Source organism: Anser anser (assembly GCF_964211835.1).
Source record: "Anser anser genome assembly, chromosome: 37".
NCBI classification, from domain to species: Eukaryota; Metazoa; Chordata; class Aves; order Anseriformes; family Anatidae; genus Anser; species Anser anser.
This window is the reverse complement of record NC_139758.1, coordinates 147,637-167,654: the sequence shown is the minus strand read 5'-3', so window position 1 is coordinate 167,654 and position 20,018 is coordinate 147,637. Positions and strand designations below refer to the sequence as shown.

The window sequence follows — 20,018 nt, the reverse complement described above, 5'->3', positions numbered from 1 at the left end:
TAGGGGGCAACATCACAGCCAAAACAAACCCGTGGCCACCAGCCTCAGAAGGACCCAGCAGACATTGGGTTGACCAACCATCATCGCTGGGTTGGGTAACCCTTGTTGGATTGGCCAACCCTCGTTGGGTTGGCCACGCATCGTTGGTTGGGTGACCCTCCCAGCCAATCGGATCGGCCAACTGCCTTAGGTTTGCCAACCAGCTTGGCTGCTGATAGACTCTTGTTGGGTTGGCCAACCATCACTGGGGCCCTTGGGTGCCCCTCGTGGGATTGGGTGTCCCCTGCTGATGCTCCTTGTGTTGTTTGTTCCCACCGGGGATCTCCTATTGGATAGGAGATTGCTGGATGGCCAGACGTCAACGAATTGGGCAGCCATCATTGGTTAGTTTACCCTTGTTGGGTTGGCCAACTCCGTTTGGGTTGGAGGACTCATCCACCAGCATCCCATGTCCATGGGGCCATTGCAAGGCCAGGCCACATCTTCGTCCTTGTGAGATGATGGGAGAGCACGAGCATAGGAAACAGGACTCATCTTCAAATCAAATTAACGTAAAATCGCAAATTTGGGGGATGGTGGGAGGGTTCTGACCTCAAAACAAAGCCATAAATGGAAACCGGACCCGCGGAGGACCCTGGAGGAGAGGCCAGGTCTGGGATTTGTCTTGAGGGGACAGGTCGAAAGGACGAAATTTCCCACCAAACATCGCAACGCTTTAATTTCTGGTTCCTTCCCATCCACCCTCTCACTGGCTTCACCAGGTGACACCCTGGCTGCACCCACAACCTTGCCACAGCCTCTGTTGTCCCCGCGACCTGCCCCGGCGAGCAGCAGCAGCCTGGACGTGGCCCTCCGACCTCCCTCGGGCGCTCGGAGGTTGCTGGAGCGTCACTGGTTGTCCTTCATGGTTTTCTGGATCCACTGGGCGTATCTGCAGACCTTGGTGTAGACACCAGGTCTCTTGGGCTGCCCGCATTTCTCCATGCCCCAGGACACGATACCTTGGAGGGTCCCATTGCAAACCAGAGGTCCCCCAGAGTCACCCTACGGAAAGAGGTGCTGTGAGCCAACCGTCAGCCAACGCTTCTTGGGTTGGCCAACCCCTCGTGGCTTGGCCCACCACTCTCAGGCCTCATCCTGTTGGATGACCTCTCATGGTTGGCCAACCATTGTTGGGTTGGCTAACCATTGTTGGGTTGGCCAGACATCACCGGTTTGGCCTCTAACTGATTTGACCAACCTTTATTGGGCTGATAAACCATTGGTTCAACCAACCCGTGACATCAGGCTGTCTAATTAGCCAGGTGTTCCACCACCATTGCACCAGGACGCAATGCTTGGAAGATTCTTTAACCGTCACTGGTCAGCCAACCACCACGGTTGCTTGTCCAAATCTCTTTGGGTTGGCCAACCATCGTTGAGTTGGCCAATTATACTTTGGCTAATTACACTTTCTTTGGCTAATAACAATTTCTTTGGCTAATAACTCTTTCTTTGGCTAATAATGCTCGCTTTGGCTAATGACACTTACTTTGGCCAATTACACTTGCTTTGGCCAATTACACTTGATTTGGCCAATTGCACTCATTTTGGCCAATTACACTTGTTTTGGCCAATTACACTTGTTTTGGCCAATTACACTTGTTTTGGCCAATTATGCTTGATTTGGCCAATTACACTTGTTTTGGCCACCCCTCATTGGGCTGAAGAACTCCATGGCCTGAAGAACTCATTGGGTTGTCCAACCCCCATTGGTTGGGCCGGCACCCGATTGGCTGAACACTTTTTGGCCAACCCTCTTGAAACGTTTTGGCCAACCCTTGTTGGGTAGAGAACATCGCTGGCTTGTCTAACTCATGTTGGCCAACCCTCATTGGGTTCATGAGCCACCGGGAAGACCACCGACCCCCATGGTGATGACCAGGGGACGTGTCCCCTTGGTCCGCCTTGCGGACAGCCCCCCGGTGGCAGCGGTGGAAGGAGGACATCATGGCCGTACCTGGCAGGAATCCCTACCGCCTTGGAGGCTCCCGGCGCATATCATGTTCTCGGTGATGGAGCCGGGGTATAACCGCTTGCACTCAGCCGTCGAGAAGATGGTGACGGTGACGCACTGCAAGACGTCCGGGTAAGAGACTGAGATGGGAAACGGAGGGGAGGGGAGAAAGAAACCAGAGCAATCGACCCGGGAACCAGCAGAAATTTGCCCCCCCGAACTCCCAGCGCCGACTCCCCCGTCTTGGGGAAGAGGGTGTTGGGTCTCCCCCGGGGTCTCACACGAAGGTGGCTTCTCCTGACTGTTTCGGGGTGGAAAATGTGCTGTTTGGGGATGTTTCCACACTTCTGGCTGGAAAGACACCCATGGAGACACATCCCATCATGGGCGAAGCCTCCCTCGGGCGGGCATTTCCAGAGGGGAATGCCAAAAATAAGGAATTTCTGCCCCAAAAAGGTCTGATTTGAAACCAAACACACAGAGGTTGGGGAACCAGGACTCGCCCAGTCCAACCCGTTTTTGCGCCATGATTTTGTGTCTTCTATTAAACTGCCTTAGTTTTACATTTTCCTTTAGTTTCCTCTAATTTAATTTTAGGGTGTTTCTCTGTTGTTTCACTCTATCTTCTTCCATCTGCTTTTTCTTTTTCTTTCTTTCTTTCTTTCTTTCTTTCTTTCTTTCTTTCTTTCTTTCTTTCTTTCTTTCTTTCTTTCTTTCTTTCTCTTTCTTTCTTTCTTTCTTTCTTTCTTTCTTTCTTTCTTTCTTTCTTTCTTTCTTTCTTTCTCTTTCTTTCTTTCTTTCTTTCTTTCTTTCTTTCTTTCTTTTTCTTTCTTTCTTCTTTCTATAAAAAAAAAATCTGTTTTAATTTTACTCTGTTCCCTTCTATTCTACCTAACTCATTTCCCTTCATTTAATTTAATTGACTTTATTTTAACTTTTCTCCCCTTCCTTCGCCTTACTTCTTTTTGTCACTTGATCATATTTGGTCCTGTTTACTTCTCATTTCACCCACTATTCGATTTACAGGGTTTTAGATGCTTTTAGTCTATTCGCTCTGGTTTCTTTTCATTGTAATTTTTTGAGTTTTTGGTAGAAGTTAACCTGATTTCACTTTATTTCCTTCCTGTTCCTCCTCTGCTGCCCTGTTTTGTTCCTATTTTTTTTAGGAGAGGACCCAGGTGTCCAGGGGATGACCCAGGTGTCCAGGAGAGGACCTGGGTGTCCAGGAGGGGACCCAGGCATCCAGGAGGGGCCGTCAGCACTGGGTACCTTCTGGGGAGGTGGTGGCCCCCCAGCCCGAAGTGGTGCAGCTGGTGCCAGGCACTGGGGGGCAGGAGGCCACAGGGACAGGCTGGATCCTCTCGGTGAGTGTGACGGGTGTCAGGAGCTTGATCAGCATGATGTCGTTGTCCTTGGTGCTGGGGTTGTAGTTGGGGTGAGGCACCAGCTTCTGCACCAGCCTCCGCTCCTCGCCCCATTCTCGCGTGAAGAGGTTGTGCTTGCCCAAGCGGATGGTGGTGATCCTGCAGCACCCAAGGGACACACGTGGGATGGATGGCGAGGTGGCCAGGACACGGGGAACGCGGCCACTTGTAGGGGTCTTGGAGACCACGGTGTGGCCACGGCTCTTGTGGGAAGAAGCATGATGGGATGTGTAACATGGGGACTGCAGCACGGCTACGGCATGTGCAGGTCATGGCATGCATGGAACATGACGTGGCCCATGAAGATGGAGATCGTATTGCAGTCATGGCACACATTGGCCATGGCATGGTCAACGCATGTAGGACAAGATGTGGTCCATAAACATGGAGACCATGGTGCAACCATGGCATGCGTTGGTCATGGCGTAGCCAAGACACTTGTGGGACATGATGTGGTCCATGAACATGGAGACCATGGTGCAACCATGGCATGCATTGGTCGCGTCATGGCATGGCCAAGACACTTGTGGGACATGATGTGGTCCATGAAAATGGAAACCATGGTGCAACCACGGCACATGTTGGTCATGGCATGGCCAAAACATGTGGGACAAGATGTGGTCCATGAACATGGACACCTTGGTGCAACCATGGCATGCGTTGGTCACGGCATGGCCAGGACCCATGTAGACCACATCATGGCCACGCCAACACGTGGGACCACAGGACCCTGACACAGCACACACACATGGGCCATGGCGACCACGCCACTCTCATGACCCAGGGGACACGGCACACGCGTGACACGCGTTACACGCACGACGGTGCCCTTACCCTGGCGTGGTGCAATGGGCCGCCGTCACCACCCACTGCCGGGCCACCAGGACGCCGCCGCAGTAGAGCTTGTACATGTCGAGGATGGCCACTTGCCACGGCTGTGAGTGGGGCTCGCAGTCCATGCCGCCCACCACGCGCGTGTCACCTGCCACCGAGGACACTGCAAGGCATGATGGGGGCGAGAAGGTGTGTGTCAGCACCTCCACACGCGTGTGCAACACTGGTCAGACCCTTCACCCTTGAACTCACCCATGGACGCCACCAAGACCAAGGCTCCCAACAGCTTCACTCGGTCCCATGGCCGGGGGGCCACCATGGCTTGTACCTCCATCGATGTGGCCACTGCGGGGACAGAAGCGTTGGGACCACGGTGGTGGTTTTGTGGGGCTATGCATTTTGAGGGTGGCGCTGAAGTGTCTCTGTACCATTTTGGGGGGTCTTATGGCAGCCCTACACATTTCTTGGGGGTTTATAGTAGCTCCAAACTATTTTGTGGGGCATTAGCTCAGTCCTACACATTTCCTGGGGAGGTTCTGGTAGCTCCAAGGCATTTTTGGGGTCATTATGATAGCCCTTCATATTTCTTGGGGGATTTATGGTAGCTCCAAGCCATTCTGGAGGCATTATGGCAGCCCTACACATTTCTTGGGAGGGTTATTGTATCTCCAAGACATTTTGGGGGTCACTATGGTAGCCCTGAACATTTCATGGGGGCTTTATGGTAGCTTCAAGCCATTCTAGGGGGCATTATGGCAGCCCTACACATTTCTTGGCAGGATTATGTTAGCTTCAAGACATTCTGAGGGGCATTATGGCAGCCCTACACATTTCTTGGGAGGGTTATGGTAGCTCCAAGACATTTTGGGGGGCATTATGGCAGCCCTGCACATTTCTTGAGGGGTTTATGGTAGCTCTGCACCATTTTGGGAGGCACTATGGTAGCTCTACACATTTCTTGAGGAGTGTATGGTAGCTCTGAACCATTCTGGGGGGACATTATAGCAGCTCTACACGTTTCTGGGGAGGGTTATGGTAGCTCCAAGACATTTTGGGGGTCATTATGGTAGCCCTGCACATTTCTTGATGGGTTTCTGGTAGCTCCAAACCATTTTGCGGATTATGGCACTATGGTGGGGGGTCTCCACGGTCCCCTCTGCCCAGTGCTGGGAGCTGCACGATTCGCCCCGTCATCGTGCTTTTGCAATGGCAACATCATTATGCCAAGTGCCACGGCAGCAATCAACACAGTCATTGTTAATGAGGCCCGTAATTATGGGCCCCACCAACTCCTCCGCCTCCCCCTCCTTGTCTCGGGGCGGTTGACCTTCCAGCACCCCACACTGCCCTCGGATGCCTCCCTCGGGCTGTGGCAGCGGGTTGGGGCCCCCCTCCCGTAGTTTTGGGGCATGGCTCTTCAAGGCCGTGGGGTGAAGGCACCCTTGGGCGTGGGTCATTGCTCCCCAAGGATGTGGGTCATGGTCCCCATGGCTGTGGGTCAAGGCTCCCCGTGGTTTTGGCTCATGGGCTTCTTTAGGTTGGAGACATCCAATTTAGGGGGCATGGTTCTCCATGGCCATGGGTTACTGTCCCATGTAGGTTTGGGTCCATGCTCCCCATGGCCATGGGTCATGGTCCCCTAGGGATGCGGGTCATGGTTCTCCACGGCTATGGGTCGCTGTTCCCTGTGGATTTGGGTCCATGCTCCCCATGGCCATGGGTCGTGGTCCCCCATGGCTTTGGGTCATGGTCCCCCGTGGTTGTGGGTCATGGTCCCCCATGGCCATTGATTGGAGGCATCCATAACCGTGGGTCATTGCTCCCCAAGAAGAGGCATTGTGGGCCCCACAGAGGTGGATCAAGGCACCCTACGACTGTGGGTCACGGTTCCCACGGCCGTGGGTTGGAGCCACCCATGGGTGTGGGGCACCACTCCCTGCGGATGCGTGGTGGGCCCCATGGACGTGGGGCCAGGGAAGGGAGGCTGAGGATGGAGGGAGGCTGAGGATGGAGGGATGGCGAGAGGAGGGATGGAGACAGGGACGGAGGTGGCGTGGGGAGGGAGGGATGGAGGGAGAACGGGAAGGAAACGTGGAGGAACGAGGATGGAGAAGGAGAGATGGAGACCAGAGGTGGAGCAAACATGGAGAAGGAAGGAGGGAAGGAGGGAAGGAAAGAAGGAAGGAGGGAACGAGGGGAGAAAGGAAGGACAGAAGGAAGGAAGGAGGAAAAGGAAGGAAGAAAAAGGAAGGAAAAGGAAGGAAAAGAAAGGAAAAGGAAGGAAAAGGAAGGAAGAAAGACAAATCAACCGTTCTGCATCATTTGTGACAATGAAGATCGGGGATGGAGGCAAGGAGAGATGGACGGAGGTTGTGGACTCAGGGATAAAGCAACCATGGAGAAGGAATCACAGAATGGTTTGGGTTGGAAGGGACCTCAAAGCCTTTCTAGTTCCACCCCCACTGCCATGGACAGGGCCACCTCCCACCAGGCCAGGTTGCCCAAAGCCCCATCCAACGTGGCCTTGAGCACCTCCAGGGATGGGGCAACCCCAGCTCCTCTGGGCAACCTGTTCTGGTGCCTCCCCACCCTCATCATGGAAAACTTCCGCAAGGAAGGATGGGTGGAGATCGGGCAAGGAGGGGTGGAAATTGGGGATGGAGCAAGCAAGGAGGGGTGGACGGAGGTCGGGGATGGAGCAAGGAAGGAGGGGTGGATGGAGGAAGAAAGGAGGGGTGGTCGGAGGTTGGGGATGGAGCAAGGAAGGAAGGGGGGATGGAGGCTAGGGATGGAGGAAGAAAGGAGGGGTGGATGGAGGTCGGGGATGGAGCAAGGAAGAAAGAATAGATGGAGGTTGGGGGATGGAGGAAGAAAGGAGGAGTGGATGGAGGTTGGGGATGGAGAAAGCAAGGAGACGTGGATGGAGGCTAGAAATGGAGCTTCCTTCTCCAAGGAAGGATGTAGAGGCTGGGGATGGGACAAACAAGAAGGATGGATGAGTGGAGGCTGGGGATGGAGCAAGAAGGAGGGAAGAACTAAGGCTGAGGACGGAGCGAACAAGGAAGCGGGGATGGAGGCTGGGGATGGAGCAAAAAGGAGGAGTGGATGGAGGCTGGAGATGGAACAATAGGGAGGAATGGATGGAGGCTGGGGACGGAATGAACAAGGAAGGATGGACGGAGGCTGGGGATGGAGCATGAAGTAAGGATGGACAGGGAGCAGGGCCTCAGGTGGAGAGCATGACCACAGACCGCGGCCTCCCTTTGGAGCCTCCCCCACCACCCCCCGCCCTCCACCGCCACCCCACCAAACCTCTCCGCAGGTCCCCGCTGTGCCCCGCGGGGGCCGGGGAGGCCTCCCCGCTCCTGAGGCTCGCGTGTCCTCCCCTCTGCGCCGGGAAGAAGCGTTCCGACCAGCCCTGACGTGTCTCCTTCTCCTCCTCCTCCTCCTTCTCCTCCTCCTCCTCTTCCTCCTCCGACGCCGCCGCTCCGCGCCCGTCCCACCCACGTGAGCACCACCGGTTTTATAACGGCGTCAGGGCCCGGCTCGTCCCGCCCCAAGGCCGAGCGTGGAGGCCGCCTTCCCTAATCCTCCCCTAATCCTTCGGCACCACCTCGCCCGGCCTCCCTCGTGCTCTCTCCGGGGCGGCGCTTGCTGATTGGTCAGCCGGAGCTCTCCGATTGGCTGGTTGGAACCTGTTGGTTGGATGGAAGGAGCTTGCTGATTGGCTCCCCGCCCGGTTGAGGTGATAGGGAAGAGCTGATTGGAAGGCTGTGCCATGGGAACGACAGCGTGGCAGGTGCTGGTAGTTCTGGGGAACGGCGCGTGCTGATTGGCCGGCTGGCTCTGGAGGCAAGATGCTGATTGACCAACAGGCTGTGGGAACAAACGACAGAGGATTGGATGGCTGCGTTGGAGGCAAACTCATGGCATTGGCTGGTGACTTTGGAAATGGGTGCATGCTGATTGGCCAGCTGGCTTTGAGATGGGGGGCATGCTCATTGGCTGATGGCCGTAGAGGCCAGCATGTGCTGATTGGCCAGCTGCCTTGTCCAGCCGGCTGCCTTGTCCAGCCAGCAAGCCCTGTTGGCCAATCATCTTGAGAGACCGGCATGTGCTGATTGGCCAGTTGGCTTTGTAGACCAACACGTGCTGATTGGCCAGTTGGCTTTGTAGGTCAGCACAAGCTGATTGGCCAGCTGGCTTTGCAGACCAATGCATGCTGATTGGCCCGTTGGCTTTGTAGACCAACGCATGCTGATTGGCCGGTTGGCTTTGTAGACCGATACTTTCTGATTGGCCAGCTGGCTTTGTAGACCAACCTGTGCTGGTTAGCCAATCAGGTTGGCTGGCTGGTCTTGAAGACCAGAGCAGAAGAAGACCAAAGCTGGAGGTTCCCCAGCTCCTTCGTCACTTGCGCCCCTAGGGGGAGCTGTCACCCCACACCGTTTGCACACGCACAGGGGGCGGGGCTTCCAGCCGGGGGGCGTGGCCACGAGTTCGGAGGGGCGGGGCTTGCCCACCCCGGGGTGTAAATCTGAAGCGGGGTGTAAGCGGTGTAAACAGGGCGGTGCGGCTTCTCGGGCGGCGCCGCGCGCCGCGGGCATGGCCAGACTGGTTCTCTCGGTGGGGGGAGGCCCTCGTTAGCGGCCTCCTCGTTAGCGAGTGCTTAATTGGCACCAATTAGGGCAGCCCACGCGCTGCCAGGAGGAGCAGCTTCCCTGCTTTGCTCCTGGTTGACGCGGCCAGTGCTAACCCTGGGTGGCCCGGTGGCGGTGGGTCCATGGGACACGTGGGCTGTGGCCTCCGGAGGAGGACACGCGTGGTGGTGGGGTGATGGTCACGGTCACCAGGTGGGACACGAAGTTGTGGGGCACCAGCTGTGAATTCTCCAGCTGCGTGCACGTTCTATAGGGCTGGACACGTGTGGCCTCCTCCTGTGGACACGTGTGGCCTCCTCCTGTGGACATACGTGGCCTCCAGACATGGACACGTGTGTTCTCCAGACTTGGACACATGTCCTAAAGATGTGGACACGTGTGTCCTCCAGAACTGGACACGTGTGTCCTCTACACTTTGAAATATGTCTTCCAGACCTGGACATGTGTGGCCACGGGTTGCTGACCAGCGCCAGACGTGTGGTTGCAGGTTGCCACTGTGGCCACCAGCACTAGATTTTTGGTTGTAGATTGCCCACCATGGCCACCAGCACCAGAAAGATGTGGTTCCAGGTTGCCACCACGGCCACCAGCAGCAGATGTATGGTTCCAGGTTGCCACTGTGGCCACCAGCACCAGAAAGTCATGATTCCAGGTTGCCACCATGGCAACCGGCACCAGAAAGATGTGGTTCTAGGTTGCCACCGTGGCCACCAGCACCAGACGTATGGTTGCAGATTGTCACCGTGGCAACCAGCACCAGAAAGATGTGGTTCCAGGTTGACCACCCCCAAACACCCATGGCCATGAGTTGCCCACCTACCTCCGGAGACCCCATGCTCATGGTGGCCATGTTCTCCCACTCTTCTCCCCCTCCCCACATCCACATGATGGCACAGGGCGGCCAGGTTCTAGAGGATTTTATTCCAGGAGCTCCTCCCCAGGATGAGAGAAGCGAGGAGCAGACCCAGAAAGGCGCGGTGGGTTCTCAAGCGTGGCTCTTCCTCCTGATGGTGTCGTGGATCCAGGCGGTGAACTCGCAGACGCGGGTGTAGACGCCGGGCTTGCCCCGCCGCCCGCACACTTGCATGCCCCACGAGACGATGCCCTGCAGCTCGTCCTTGCACACCAGTGGCCCACCCGAGTCACCCTGGAGGACAGAGGCACCCAGTGAGATGGTCCCCACCATCTCACCAGAGCCTAACTGGACAGTTGTGGTGGCCAACACAATGGGATGGTCACACTGGGAGCCCAGCTGGATGGTTGTGATGGCCAACACAAGGAGATAATCATCTTGGGAGCCTAATTGGATGGTTGTGGTGGCCAACCCAACGGGATGGTCACACTGGGAGCCCAGCAGGATGGTTGTGGTGGCCATCCCAGTTAGATTGTAATTCTGGGAGCCCAACTGGGTGGTTGTGGTGGCCAACCCACCCTCACTTCGTCCCCCTGTGTCCCCAGCCCTGCCCCATGGGGACCCCCTGGTCCTCCTGGCGGTGCCTGCTGCTGGGTGGAGATCACCATTGCCCTGTGGGGTTGGGTGTTGGGGTCGCTATGGGGTCCAGGGGTAGCACCCAGGGGGGCTGTACATTGTCTGGGGATCCCTATAGCATGCAGAGGATCCATATAGAACCTAGGGGTCCCTGTAGAACTCAGAAGGCTGAATGTTGCCTTGTTGCCTATAGCACCTAAAGGGTCCCTATAGCATGCAAGGGGTCCTTATAGCACACAGGGGTGGCTATACGGAGTTTGGGGGTCCCTATAGCACCCTTGGGTTCCCTTTAATGCCCTGGGGGAGTCCTATAGCATCACGGAGATTCCCATAGCACCTGGGGGTCCTTTTAACACCCAGGAGGCTGTGCATTACCTGCGCGGTCCCTATAGCATCCATAGGGTCTACATAACACGCTGGAGGTTCCTACAGCACCCTGGCAGTCTCTATAGCTCCCAGGATGTCCCCATGGCGTGCAGGGGTCCCTATAGCTCCCAGGGACCTGAAGAATGCCTGGGGGTCCCTAGAGCAGCCAGGGATCCATATGGTGCTCATTGAGGGGTCCCTATAGCATTCCGGAGGTCTTTACAACACCCAAAGGTCCTAATAGCACCCAGGGGTTCTCTCTAGCACCCAAGGTGCTTGGTGTGATGCTTGGTGGGCCCTATAGCACCCAGGCATGTGTACGGTGCTTAGGGATGGGTCCCTATAGCACCCAGGGTGCCTACGGCACCCAGGTGGTCCCTATAGCAGCCGGGGGTCCCCACGGTGCTTAGTGGGGGGCCCTGAAGGAGCCGAGACCCCCAGGGCTGATCTTCCACCAGAGATGGGGACCTCCACCACTGGTCCTCAGCTGGGTGTGATGTGCCCCCCAACCCCGGTTCCTCTCCATTGGTCCCTCCCCGGGGACAGGGCGGGTGAAGGCACCCACCCATGGGTGCAGCGCCCCACGGCCATCCCACTGCCACCAGACCCACCTGGCAGGAGTCGGTGCCCCCCGAGCTGAGCCCGGCGCAGATCATGTTCCTGGTGATGCCCTTGGGGTAGAGCTTGCTGCACTCCTCGTTGGAGATGGTGTAGACCACACCGCACTGGAGGATGTCGGGGAAGTAGCCTGGGGATGGTGGGACATGGTGAGGGGTCCCAGGTCACCCTTCACCCCATGGGAAGGGTCCCCAGAGGGCTCCGATGCAATGGGACCGTCTCCCTTCTAAGGTGACGTGGCCCCACCATGGGAGACGCGCCCCAAGGTCAGGGCTGAGCGGCCACAGCGGAGGTGATTTGATGTCTCCTGTGGTCATGGTGTGGAGAACGGAGACCTCCAATGGACCCAGGAAGCCCCGCCCAGAGAGAGGTGTCCCCAAGGTGTTGAGATGTCCCCAAGATGCCAAGATATCCCCAACATGTCCCCAAGCTGTTCTCAAGACATTGAGATGTCCCCAAGAAGCAAAAGTGTCCCCAAGACACCCAAATATTCCCAAGACACCAAGATGTCCCCAAGCTGTCCCCAAAAAATTGAGATGTCCCCAAGATGCCTAGATGTCCCCAAAACACCCAGATGTTCCCAAGACACCAAGATGTTCCCGAGACACCAAGCTGTCCTCAAGACACCAAGATGTCCCCAAGCTGTCCCCTAGACATTGAGATGTCCCCAAGACATTGAGATGTCCCCAAGACACCCAAATATTCCCAAGACATCAGGATGTCCTCAAGACATTGCGACATCCCCAAGAGGCCAAGATGTCCCCAAGAGGGCAAGATGTCCCCAAGCTGTCCTCAAGACATTGAGATGTCCCCACGAATCCAAGATGTCCCCAAGACACCAAGCTATCCTCAAGACACCAAGAAGTCCCCAAGCCATCCCCAAAACAACCTGCCCAGATGCCCCCAAGACACTGAGACGTCCCCAAGACGCCCAGCTGTCTCCCCAGGTCCCTCGGGACCCCACCACACGTCGCGAGGAGATGTTTCCACCGACCTTCAGGGCTGCTGGTGCTGCCCCAGCCCGACACGATGCACTCGGTGTTGGGCGGCGGGCATCTCCTGGGGAGGGCCACAGGCTGGACGTGGTCGGTGAAGCGCACGGGCTTCTGGAGCTTCAGCAGCATGATGTCGTTGTCGTGGGTGGTGGGGTTGTAGCCGGGGTGGACGAAGGCCTGGGCCGAGTTGATGCACTGCTCCGTCCCCTCCTTGGTCTTCAGGCTGTGGTCGCCCATGCGGATGGGGATGGACCTGGGCATGGAGGTGGAGAAAAGGGGCCGCGGTGAGGCTCGGTGGTGGCCGGGGCAGAGGCCAGGGTGAGGGGAGGCCCACGCCGGGGAGGCTGGGAGGAGCGGGGCGGTGACGAAGCTTCCCGGCCTCCGCGGAAGTAGGGCAAAAGGCTTCCCCTCCTATCATTAGGATCTCGAACCAGATGGGGAAACCGAGGCCAGGAGACAAAAGCGGCCCAGCATGTCCCAGCAAGGGACGTGAGGTCCTCCCCAGCCCGTGCCAAGCTGGGCATGGTGGTGAAGAACCAGCTCCAGCCTCTACACCTTGAAGGCCCAAGTGTCCTCACCCCTTCTCCAGGCCCCACCACATTCAACTAAATGCTAAATTTCGTGTTTTCTTCCTCGTTTTTCCTGCAGCTCCTCCCTGCTCTATGCCCTGTGCGTCAGGACTCAGTGGGGAGAAGCTTGGACCACCCAAAAATAAACGGAGGGAAGTCCAAAGGTGTCCCTCAAGGAGATGGCTCAGACCCTGTCACGCAGGGAGGATGGGTCCCGTGGTCCTCCCATGCCCGGGCCAGTCACACCAGTACCACCAGCTCCCCAGACTGGTCTGCCCCCTTCACTCAACGCATTCTAGTCCAGTTCAGAGAGCTGGTGGGAATGGGGAGAGGAGGAGACCTCTCTTCAGGCTGCTCCACATCACCCGTCACCAAATCTGGGGCCACCAAATCTGGGGCCACCATATTTAGGGTCACCAAATTTGGGGTCACCAAATTTGGGGTTAGTTCAGGTCCTTCTTGGCCAACTCCACCGTATCAATGGCTTCTGCGTAGATGGGTTGAGGGGGCCGCATCCTGCTTCTCCCCTCAACCCCACGTGGAGAAGGGGGTGGAGAAGCTCCTCTCCATGATGTCTTCAAGAAGCACCTCACACGGCCACCCCCCAGCGGCCTCGAAGCCCCTTTTGGGTGTGTGGACAAGACCGAGACGTCCATGGGTGAGTGGGGACCGAGGGGGTTGATGCGGTGGTTTTGGGAAATTTGAAATTTTGGAGAATTTGGACATGGGGAGGGACCTGCAGGACCTTGAAGGTGGGGAGATGCTGGTTTTGTGGACAGCTTGGGTGTGTTCAGGGATGGTTCTGGTGGCCAACCCAACTGGATGGTCATGTTGGGAGCCCAATGGGATGGTTCTGGTGGCCAACCCAACTGGATGGTCATGTTGGGATCCCAACTGGATGGTTGTGGTGGCCAACACAGTTAGATCCTAATTCTGGGAGCCCAACTGGACAGTTGTGTTGGCCAACTCGATGGGATGGTGATGTTAGGAGCCCAATTGGATGGTTGTGGTGGCCAACCCAATGGGATGATCATACTGGGAGCCCAACTGGATGGTTGTGGTGGCCAACCCAATGGGATGGTCATACTGGGAGCCCAACTGGATGGTTGTGGTGGCCAACCCAATGGGATGGTCATACTGGGAGCCCAACTGGATGGTTGTGGTGGCCAACACAGTTAGATCCTAATTCTGGGAGCCCAACTGGGTGGTTGTGGTGGCCAACACAATTAGATCCTAATTCTGGGAGCCCAACTGGGTGGTTGTGGTGGCCAACACAATTAGATCCTAATTCTGGGAGCCCAACTGGGTGGTTGTGGTGGCCAACTCGATGGGATGGTGATGTTAGGAGCCCAATTGGATGGTTGTGGTGGCCAACCCAACGGGATGGTCGTATTGGGAGCCCAATGGGATGGTTGTGGTGGCCAACCCAATGGGATGATCATACTGGGAGCCAAACTGGATGGTTGTGGTGGCCAACCCAATGGGATGGTCATACTGGGAGCCCAACTGGATGGTTGTGGTGGCCAACCCAATGGGATGGTCATACTGGGAGCCCAACTGGATGGTTGTGGTGGCCAACACAGTTAGATCCTAATTCTGGGAGCCCAACTGGGTGGTTGTGGTGGCCAACACAATTAGATCCTAATTCTGGGAGCCCAACTGGGTGGTTGTGGTGGCCAACACAATTAGATCCTAATTCTGGGAGCCCAACTGGACAGTTGTGGTGGCCAACTCGATGGGATGGTGATGTTAGGAGCCCAATTGGATGGTTGTGGTGGCCAACCCAACGGGATGGTCGTATTGGGAGCCCAATGGGATGGTTGTGGTGGCCAACCCAATGGGATGATCATACTGGGAGCCAAACTGGATGGTTGTGGTGGCCAACCCAATGGGATGGTCATACTGGGAGCCCAACTGGATGGTTGTGGTGGCCAACCCAATGGGATGGTCATACTGGGAGCCCAACTGGATGGTTGTGGTGGCCAACACAGTTAGATCCTAATTCTGGGAGCCCAACTGGGTGGTTGTGGTGGCCAACACAATTAGATCCTAATTCTGGGAGCCCAACTGGGTGGTTGTGGTGGCCAACACAATTAGATCCTAATTCTGGGAGCCCAACTGGGTGGTTGTGGTGGCCAACACAGTTAGATCCTAATTCTGGGAGCCCAACTGGACAGTTGTGGTGGCCAACTCGATGGGATGGTGATGTTAGGAGCCCAATTGGATGGTTGTGGTGGCCAACCCAACGGGATGGTCGTATTGGGAGCCCAATGGGATGGTTGTGGTGGCCAACCCAATGGGATGGTCATACTGGGAGCCCAACTGGATGGTTGTGGTGGCCAACACAGTTAGATCCTAATTCTTGGAACCCAGCTGGACAGTTGTTGGCCAACCCAATGGGATGGTCACAATGGGAAGCCAAGAGGTTCTTCCAGGCCATAGAGGTGACCTCCTCTCCGCCCAGCACTTGGCCACCCAGTCCCAAGTGACATCGTGGCTGCTGGGAAAGGTCCCCAGAAGGCTGCAGGGTGGGGAGGAGGACCTCAAGTAGACGACCCCCACGACTTCCACCCTTGATGTTCTCCACCTCCTCCACGTTGAGACCAATCCCCACCAGGACCTGGTGACCCTCTCCCAGACCTGCCCATCGGCCCAGCGGAGGGGAAGGGCCCTCACCCCACCAATCCCCACCCCAGCTGGGGCCACCCCACCTCTTGGTGTCGCAGTGGGCGGCCGTCAGCACCCAGAACTTGTCGATGAGGACCCCGCCGCAGTGGATGTTGTTCTGGGGGCCCAGCAGGACCGCCTGGTACGGGTGGTGCTTCTTCTGGCAGCTGTGGCCCCCCACGATCCGGTTCTCGTCCCCCGTGGCCGCTGCGGGAGGGGAACCGGGGTTCAGCCCTCCCAGTGCCTCCCAGTGCCTCCCAGTTCCTCCCAGTTCCTTCCTTCCCGGTTCCTTTCCGGTTCCTTCCCAGGTTCTTCCCAGTTCCTTCCCAGTTCCTCCCCATCTAAGGGTCCTCAGGGCCTCCCCGCATCATCTTCCTGCCCTCCCAGTTGCTCCCGTTCCCTCCCAGTTCTCCCAGTGACCTCTCACTTCCCACCTACTGCCTGCCAGTGTCTCTCAGGGCCATCCCAGTGCCTCCCAGTTCCTTCCCATTTCCTTCCCATTTCCTTCCTTCCCAGTTCCTCCCCATCTAAGGGTCCCCATCTAAGGGCCCCAGTGTCTCCCAGTTCCTTCCCAGTTCCTTCCCAGTTCCTTCCTTCCCAGTTCTTCCCCATTTAAGGGTCCTCAGGGCCTCCCTGCGTCACCTCTCTGCTCCCCCAGTTGTTCCCATTCCCTCCCAGTTCTCCCACTGACCTCTCACTTCACATCTACTGCCTCCCAGTGCCATCCCAGTGCCTCCCAGTTCCTTCCCAGTTCCTTCCTTCCCAGTTCCTCCCTATCTAAGGGTCCTCAGGGCCTCCCCACGTCACCTTCCTGCCCTTCCAGTTGCTCCCGTTCCCTCCCAGTTCTCCCAGTGATCTCTCACTTCCCACCTACTACCTCCCAGTGTCTCCCAGTGCCCTCCCAGTGCCTCCCATTGCCCTCCCAGCACCTCCCAGTGCCCTCCCAGTGCCTCCCACTTCTTTCCCAATGCAGCCTCACTTCCTCTCCATTGTCCCCAGTGACTCCCAGTGCCTCTCACTGCCCGCCAGGTCTTCCCAGTAGCCTCTGGTTCCCACCCAGTACCTTCCAGTGACCCCAGTCTCCTCTGGCTCCCTCCCAGTAAACCCTTGCTGTCCCCTCAGTGGCTTCCAGTTGCCTCCCAGTGCTTCCCCCCCTTTTCTTCCCATGCCCCACCAGTGTGCTCCCAATGCCCCAGTTCACCCCCAGTTCCTTCCCAGTGCAACCGGTTGCCATCCCAGTCCCTCCTACACCCCACCAGTGCTCCCAGTGCTCCCCATGCCCCCCAGCCCTTCTTCAGTGCCCCAGTATCCCCCAGTGCCCTCCATTTGCCTCCCAGTGCCTCCAGTTTCCCTCCCATCCATACCAGTACACTCCCACTGTCTCCCAGTGTCCCCAGTTCACCCTCAGCTCCCTCCCAGTATCCCTCGGTGCCCTCTAGTGCCTCCCAGTGCTTCCTCTTTCCCTCCCACTCACACCAGTATGCTCCCAGTGTCCCCAGTTCACCTCCACCTCTTTCCCAGTACACCTCAGTGCCTCCAAGATCTCCTCATTCTGCCTCACTGCCACCAGTACACTCCCAGTGCCCCCCATTCCCTCTCACCCCCCTCCCAATGCCTTCCCAGTGACCCAGTGCCCTCCCAGGGCCTCCCGGGGCCTCCCAGTGCCCCCCAGCACTCCCAGTGCCCCCTAGTGCCCTCCCAGTGCACTGCAGCACCCACCAGTGCCCTCCTAGTTTCCCCCAGTCGCTTCCCAGCACCTCCCAGTCCCCCCAGTTCCCCTCAGTTGCCTCCCAGCCCCTTCCTGGTGCCCCCCAGTTCCCTTCCAGTTCCCCCCAGTGCCCCCCAGCACCATCCCAGTGCCCCCTGGTGCCTTCCCAGTGCACTGCAGCACACACAGCACCTTCCCAGTGGCCCCCCAGTTCACTCCCAGTGCACCCCAGCAGCTCCCAGTTCCCCCCAGTGCTCCCTATAGCATATTCCCAGTCCCCCCAGCACCATCCCAGTACCACCCAGTCCCCCCAGTGCACCCTAGCGCCCTCCCAGTGCCCACCAGACCCCTCCAATGTCCTCCCACTCCCTTCCTACTCCCCTCCAATTCACTTCCAGTGCCTCCCAGTCCCTCCCAGTATGCCCCAGTTCCCTCCCAATTTCCTCCCAGTGCCCACCAGTTCCTTACCAATTCCCTCCCAATATCCTCAACCACTCCTGGTGCCCACCAGTTCCTTTTCTGTCCCTCCCAGTTCTCCCTAGTTCCCTCCCAGTGCCCACCAGTTACCTCCCAGTCCCTCCCAGCTCCCTCCCAATGCCCTCCAGTTCCTCCCAGTGCCCCCCAGTTCCCCCTCAGTTCCCTCCCAGTGCCCCCCAGTTGCCCCCCAGTCCCTCCCAGTGCCCCCAGTTCCCTCCCAGTGCCCCCAGTTCCCTCCCAGTGCCCCCCAGTTGCCTCCCAGTCCCTCCCAGTGCCCCCAGTTCCCTCCCACTCCCTCCCAGTCCCCACCCAGTGCTCCCCAGTGCCCTCCCAGTGCCCCCCAGTCCCTCCCAGTCCCTCCCAGTCCCCTCACCAGCAGCCAGCAGCAGCAGGGGCAGGAGGCGCTCCATGGCAGCGGAGGACAGGGACCTGGAGGCTGCCGAGGCCGGGCCCGGCCCTTTAAATCCCCGGGGGGGGGCCCCGCCCTGGCAGGTTGGGGCGGAGACAGTGGGGACACGCCCACTGCTCCCAGTGCTCCCAGTGCCCCCAGTGATACCAGTGATACCAGTGATACCAGTGATACCAGTGCCCAAATCCTAGTGTTTCCAGTGCTCCCAGTGTCCCAAGTGCCCCAGTGCTCCCAGTGATTCCAGTGATCCCAGTGGTCCCAGTGCTCCCAGTGCTTCCAGTGCTACCAGTTTTCCCAGTGTCCCCAGTGGTCCCAGTGATCCCAGTACCCCGGTGATCCCAGTGCTCCTGGTGCTCCCAGTGCCCCAGTGATCCCAGTGCTCCCAGTGCTCCCAGTGCCCCAGTGATCCCAGTGTTCCCAGTGCTCCCAGTGATCCCAGTGCTCCCAGTGGTCCCAGTGATCCCAGTACCCCGGTGATGCCAGTGCTCCCGGTGCTCCCAGTGCACCCAGTGCCCCAGTGATCCCAGTGATCCCAGTGCTCCCAGTGATCCTAGTGATCCCAGTGCTCCCAGTACCCCAGTGATCCCATTGCCCCCAGTACCCCAGTGCCCCCAGTGCTCCCAGTGGTCCCAGTGCCCCCAGTGCTTCCAGTGCTACCAGTTTTCCCAGTGTCCCCAGGGCTCCCAGTGCCCCCAGTGCTCCCAGTTTGCTCGCAAGGCCTCCAATGCCTTCCAGCACCCTCACAGTACCTTCCAATTCCTCCCAGTGCCTTCAGGGGCTCCCAGTGCTCCCAGTGCCTCCCAGTGAACTCCTGAGGCCTCCAATACCTCCCAGTCCCTTCCAGCACCGCCCAGTGCCTCCCAGTGTCTCCTAGAGGCTTCCCAGTGCCTTTCAGTACATCCCAATGCTTTGCAGTGCCTCCCAGTATATTCCAGTGCCTCCCAGCATGTTCCAGTGTATCCCAGTGCCCTTCCAGTGCCTCCTAGTGTCCTGCCTGCCCTTTCCAGTGCCTCCCAGTACCCTTCCAATGCCCCCCAGTGCCCTCCCTGCCCTTTCCAGTGCCTGCCAGTTCCCTTCCTGTCCCTCCCAGTGCTTCCCAGTGCCCTTCCTCCCCTTCCCGGTGCTCCCCAGTTCCCTTCCCATCTCCCAGTGCCTCCCAGTTTCCTTCCTGTCCCTCCCAGTGCTTCCCAGTGCCCTTCCTCCCCTTCCCGGTGCTCCCCAGTTCCCTTCCCATCTCCCAGTGCCTCAAAGTTTCCTTCCTGTCCCTCCCAGTGCTTCCCAGTGCCCTCCCTCCCCTTCCCAGTGCTCCCCAGTTCCTTCCCGTCCCTTCCAGTGCCTCCCAATTCCCTTCCAGTGCCTCCCAGTTCCCTTCCTGTCCCTCCCAGTGCCCCCTCTGCCCTTTCCAGTGCCTCCCAGCGCCCTTCCTGTCCTTCCCAGTGCCCCCTCTGCCCTTTCCAGTGCCTCCCAGTGCCCTTCCTGTCCCTCCCAGTGCCATCTCTGCCCTTCCCAGTCCCTCCCAGTGCAGCCCACACGGCTGTGGGGTGCCAGCCCCACATTACCCACAATCCTCCCATCGAGGCCCTCCATGAGTGGAGGCTCTGCCCTGCCTCAGTTTCCCCCTTTGCCCAAATTTTGGGGGGGAAGAGGGAAGGGGACCCCAAAATAGGAGCAGAATTAAGGGGACCCCAAAGCAGGGGCAATTAAGGGGGCCCCAAATGAGGGACATCATTAAGGGGACCCCAAATGAGGGACATAATTAAGGGGACCCCAAGATAGGGGAAGAATTAAGGGGACCCCAAAGTAGG

At 58.0% G+C, this 20,018-nt stretch overlaps 2 protein-coding genes across 2 annotated transcripts; both read right to left on the bottom strand.

Annotated features, from left to right (window-relative positions):
• Window positions 1-691: 691 nt before the first annotated feature.
• LOC310888520 (trypsin-like) lies at window positions 692-7,761 on the bottom strand. Its single transcript, XM_083815262.1, has 6 exons — window positions 7,567-7,761; window positions 4,507-4,599; window positions 4,255-4,417; window positions 3,266-3,519; window positions 2,000-2,136; window positions 692-1,044 (listed from the first exon to the last, which is right to left on the bottom strand). The coding sequence occupies exons 2-6, from the start codon at window positions 4,586-4,588 to the stop codon at window positions 889-891; spliced, it is 792 nt and encodes a 263-aa protein (XP_083671388.1). The 5' UTR covers window positions 4,589-4,599; window positions 7,567-7,761; the 3' UTR covers window positions 692-888.
• A 2,056-nt stretch (window positions 7,762-9,817) lies between these two features.
• LOC310888517 (trypsin-like) lies at window positions 9,818-18,304 on the bottom strand. The gene is made up of 5 exons (XM_083815259.1): window positions 18,178-18,304; window positions 15,664-15,826; window positions 12,383-12,636; window positions 11,382-11,518; window positions 9,818-10,062 (listed from the first exon to the last, which is right to left on the bottom strand). Exons 1-5 carry the CDS (start codon window positions 18,212-18,214, stop codon window positions 9,901-9,903), a joined length of 753 nt encoding a protein of 250 aa, XP_083671385.1. The 5' UTR covers window positions 18,215-18,304; the 3' UTR covers window positions 9,818-9,900.
• Between the last annotated feature and the right edge of the window lie 1,714 nt (window positions 18,305-20,018).

Coding starts and splice junctions, on each gene's coding strand:
- LOC310888520 (XM_083815262.1), bottom strand. CDS start 4,588: ATGGAGGTACAAGCCATGGTGGCCCCCCGGCCATGGGACCGAGTGAAG. Junction 3,520..4,254: donor GCCCATTGCACCACGCCAGG/GTAAGGGCACCG, acceptor TGGGTGCTGCAG/GATCACCACCATCCGCTTGG. Junction 2,137..3,265: donor GGCCACCACCTCCCCAGAAG/GTACCCAGTGCT, acceptor TTCCCATCTCAG/TCTCTTACCCGGACGTCTTG.
- LOC310888517 (XM_083815259.1), bottom strand. CDS start 18,214: ATGGAGCGCCTCCTGCCCCTGCTGCTGCTGGCTGCTG. Junction 12,637..15,663: donor GCCCACTGCGACACCAAGAG/GTGGGGTGGCCC, acceptor CTCCATGCCCAG/GTCCATCCCCATCCGCATGG. Junction 11,519..12,382: donor CAGCACCAGCAGCCCTGAAG/GTCGGTGGAAAC, acceptor CACCATCCCCAG/GCTACTTCCCCGACATCCTC.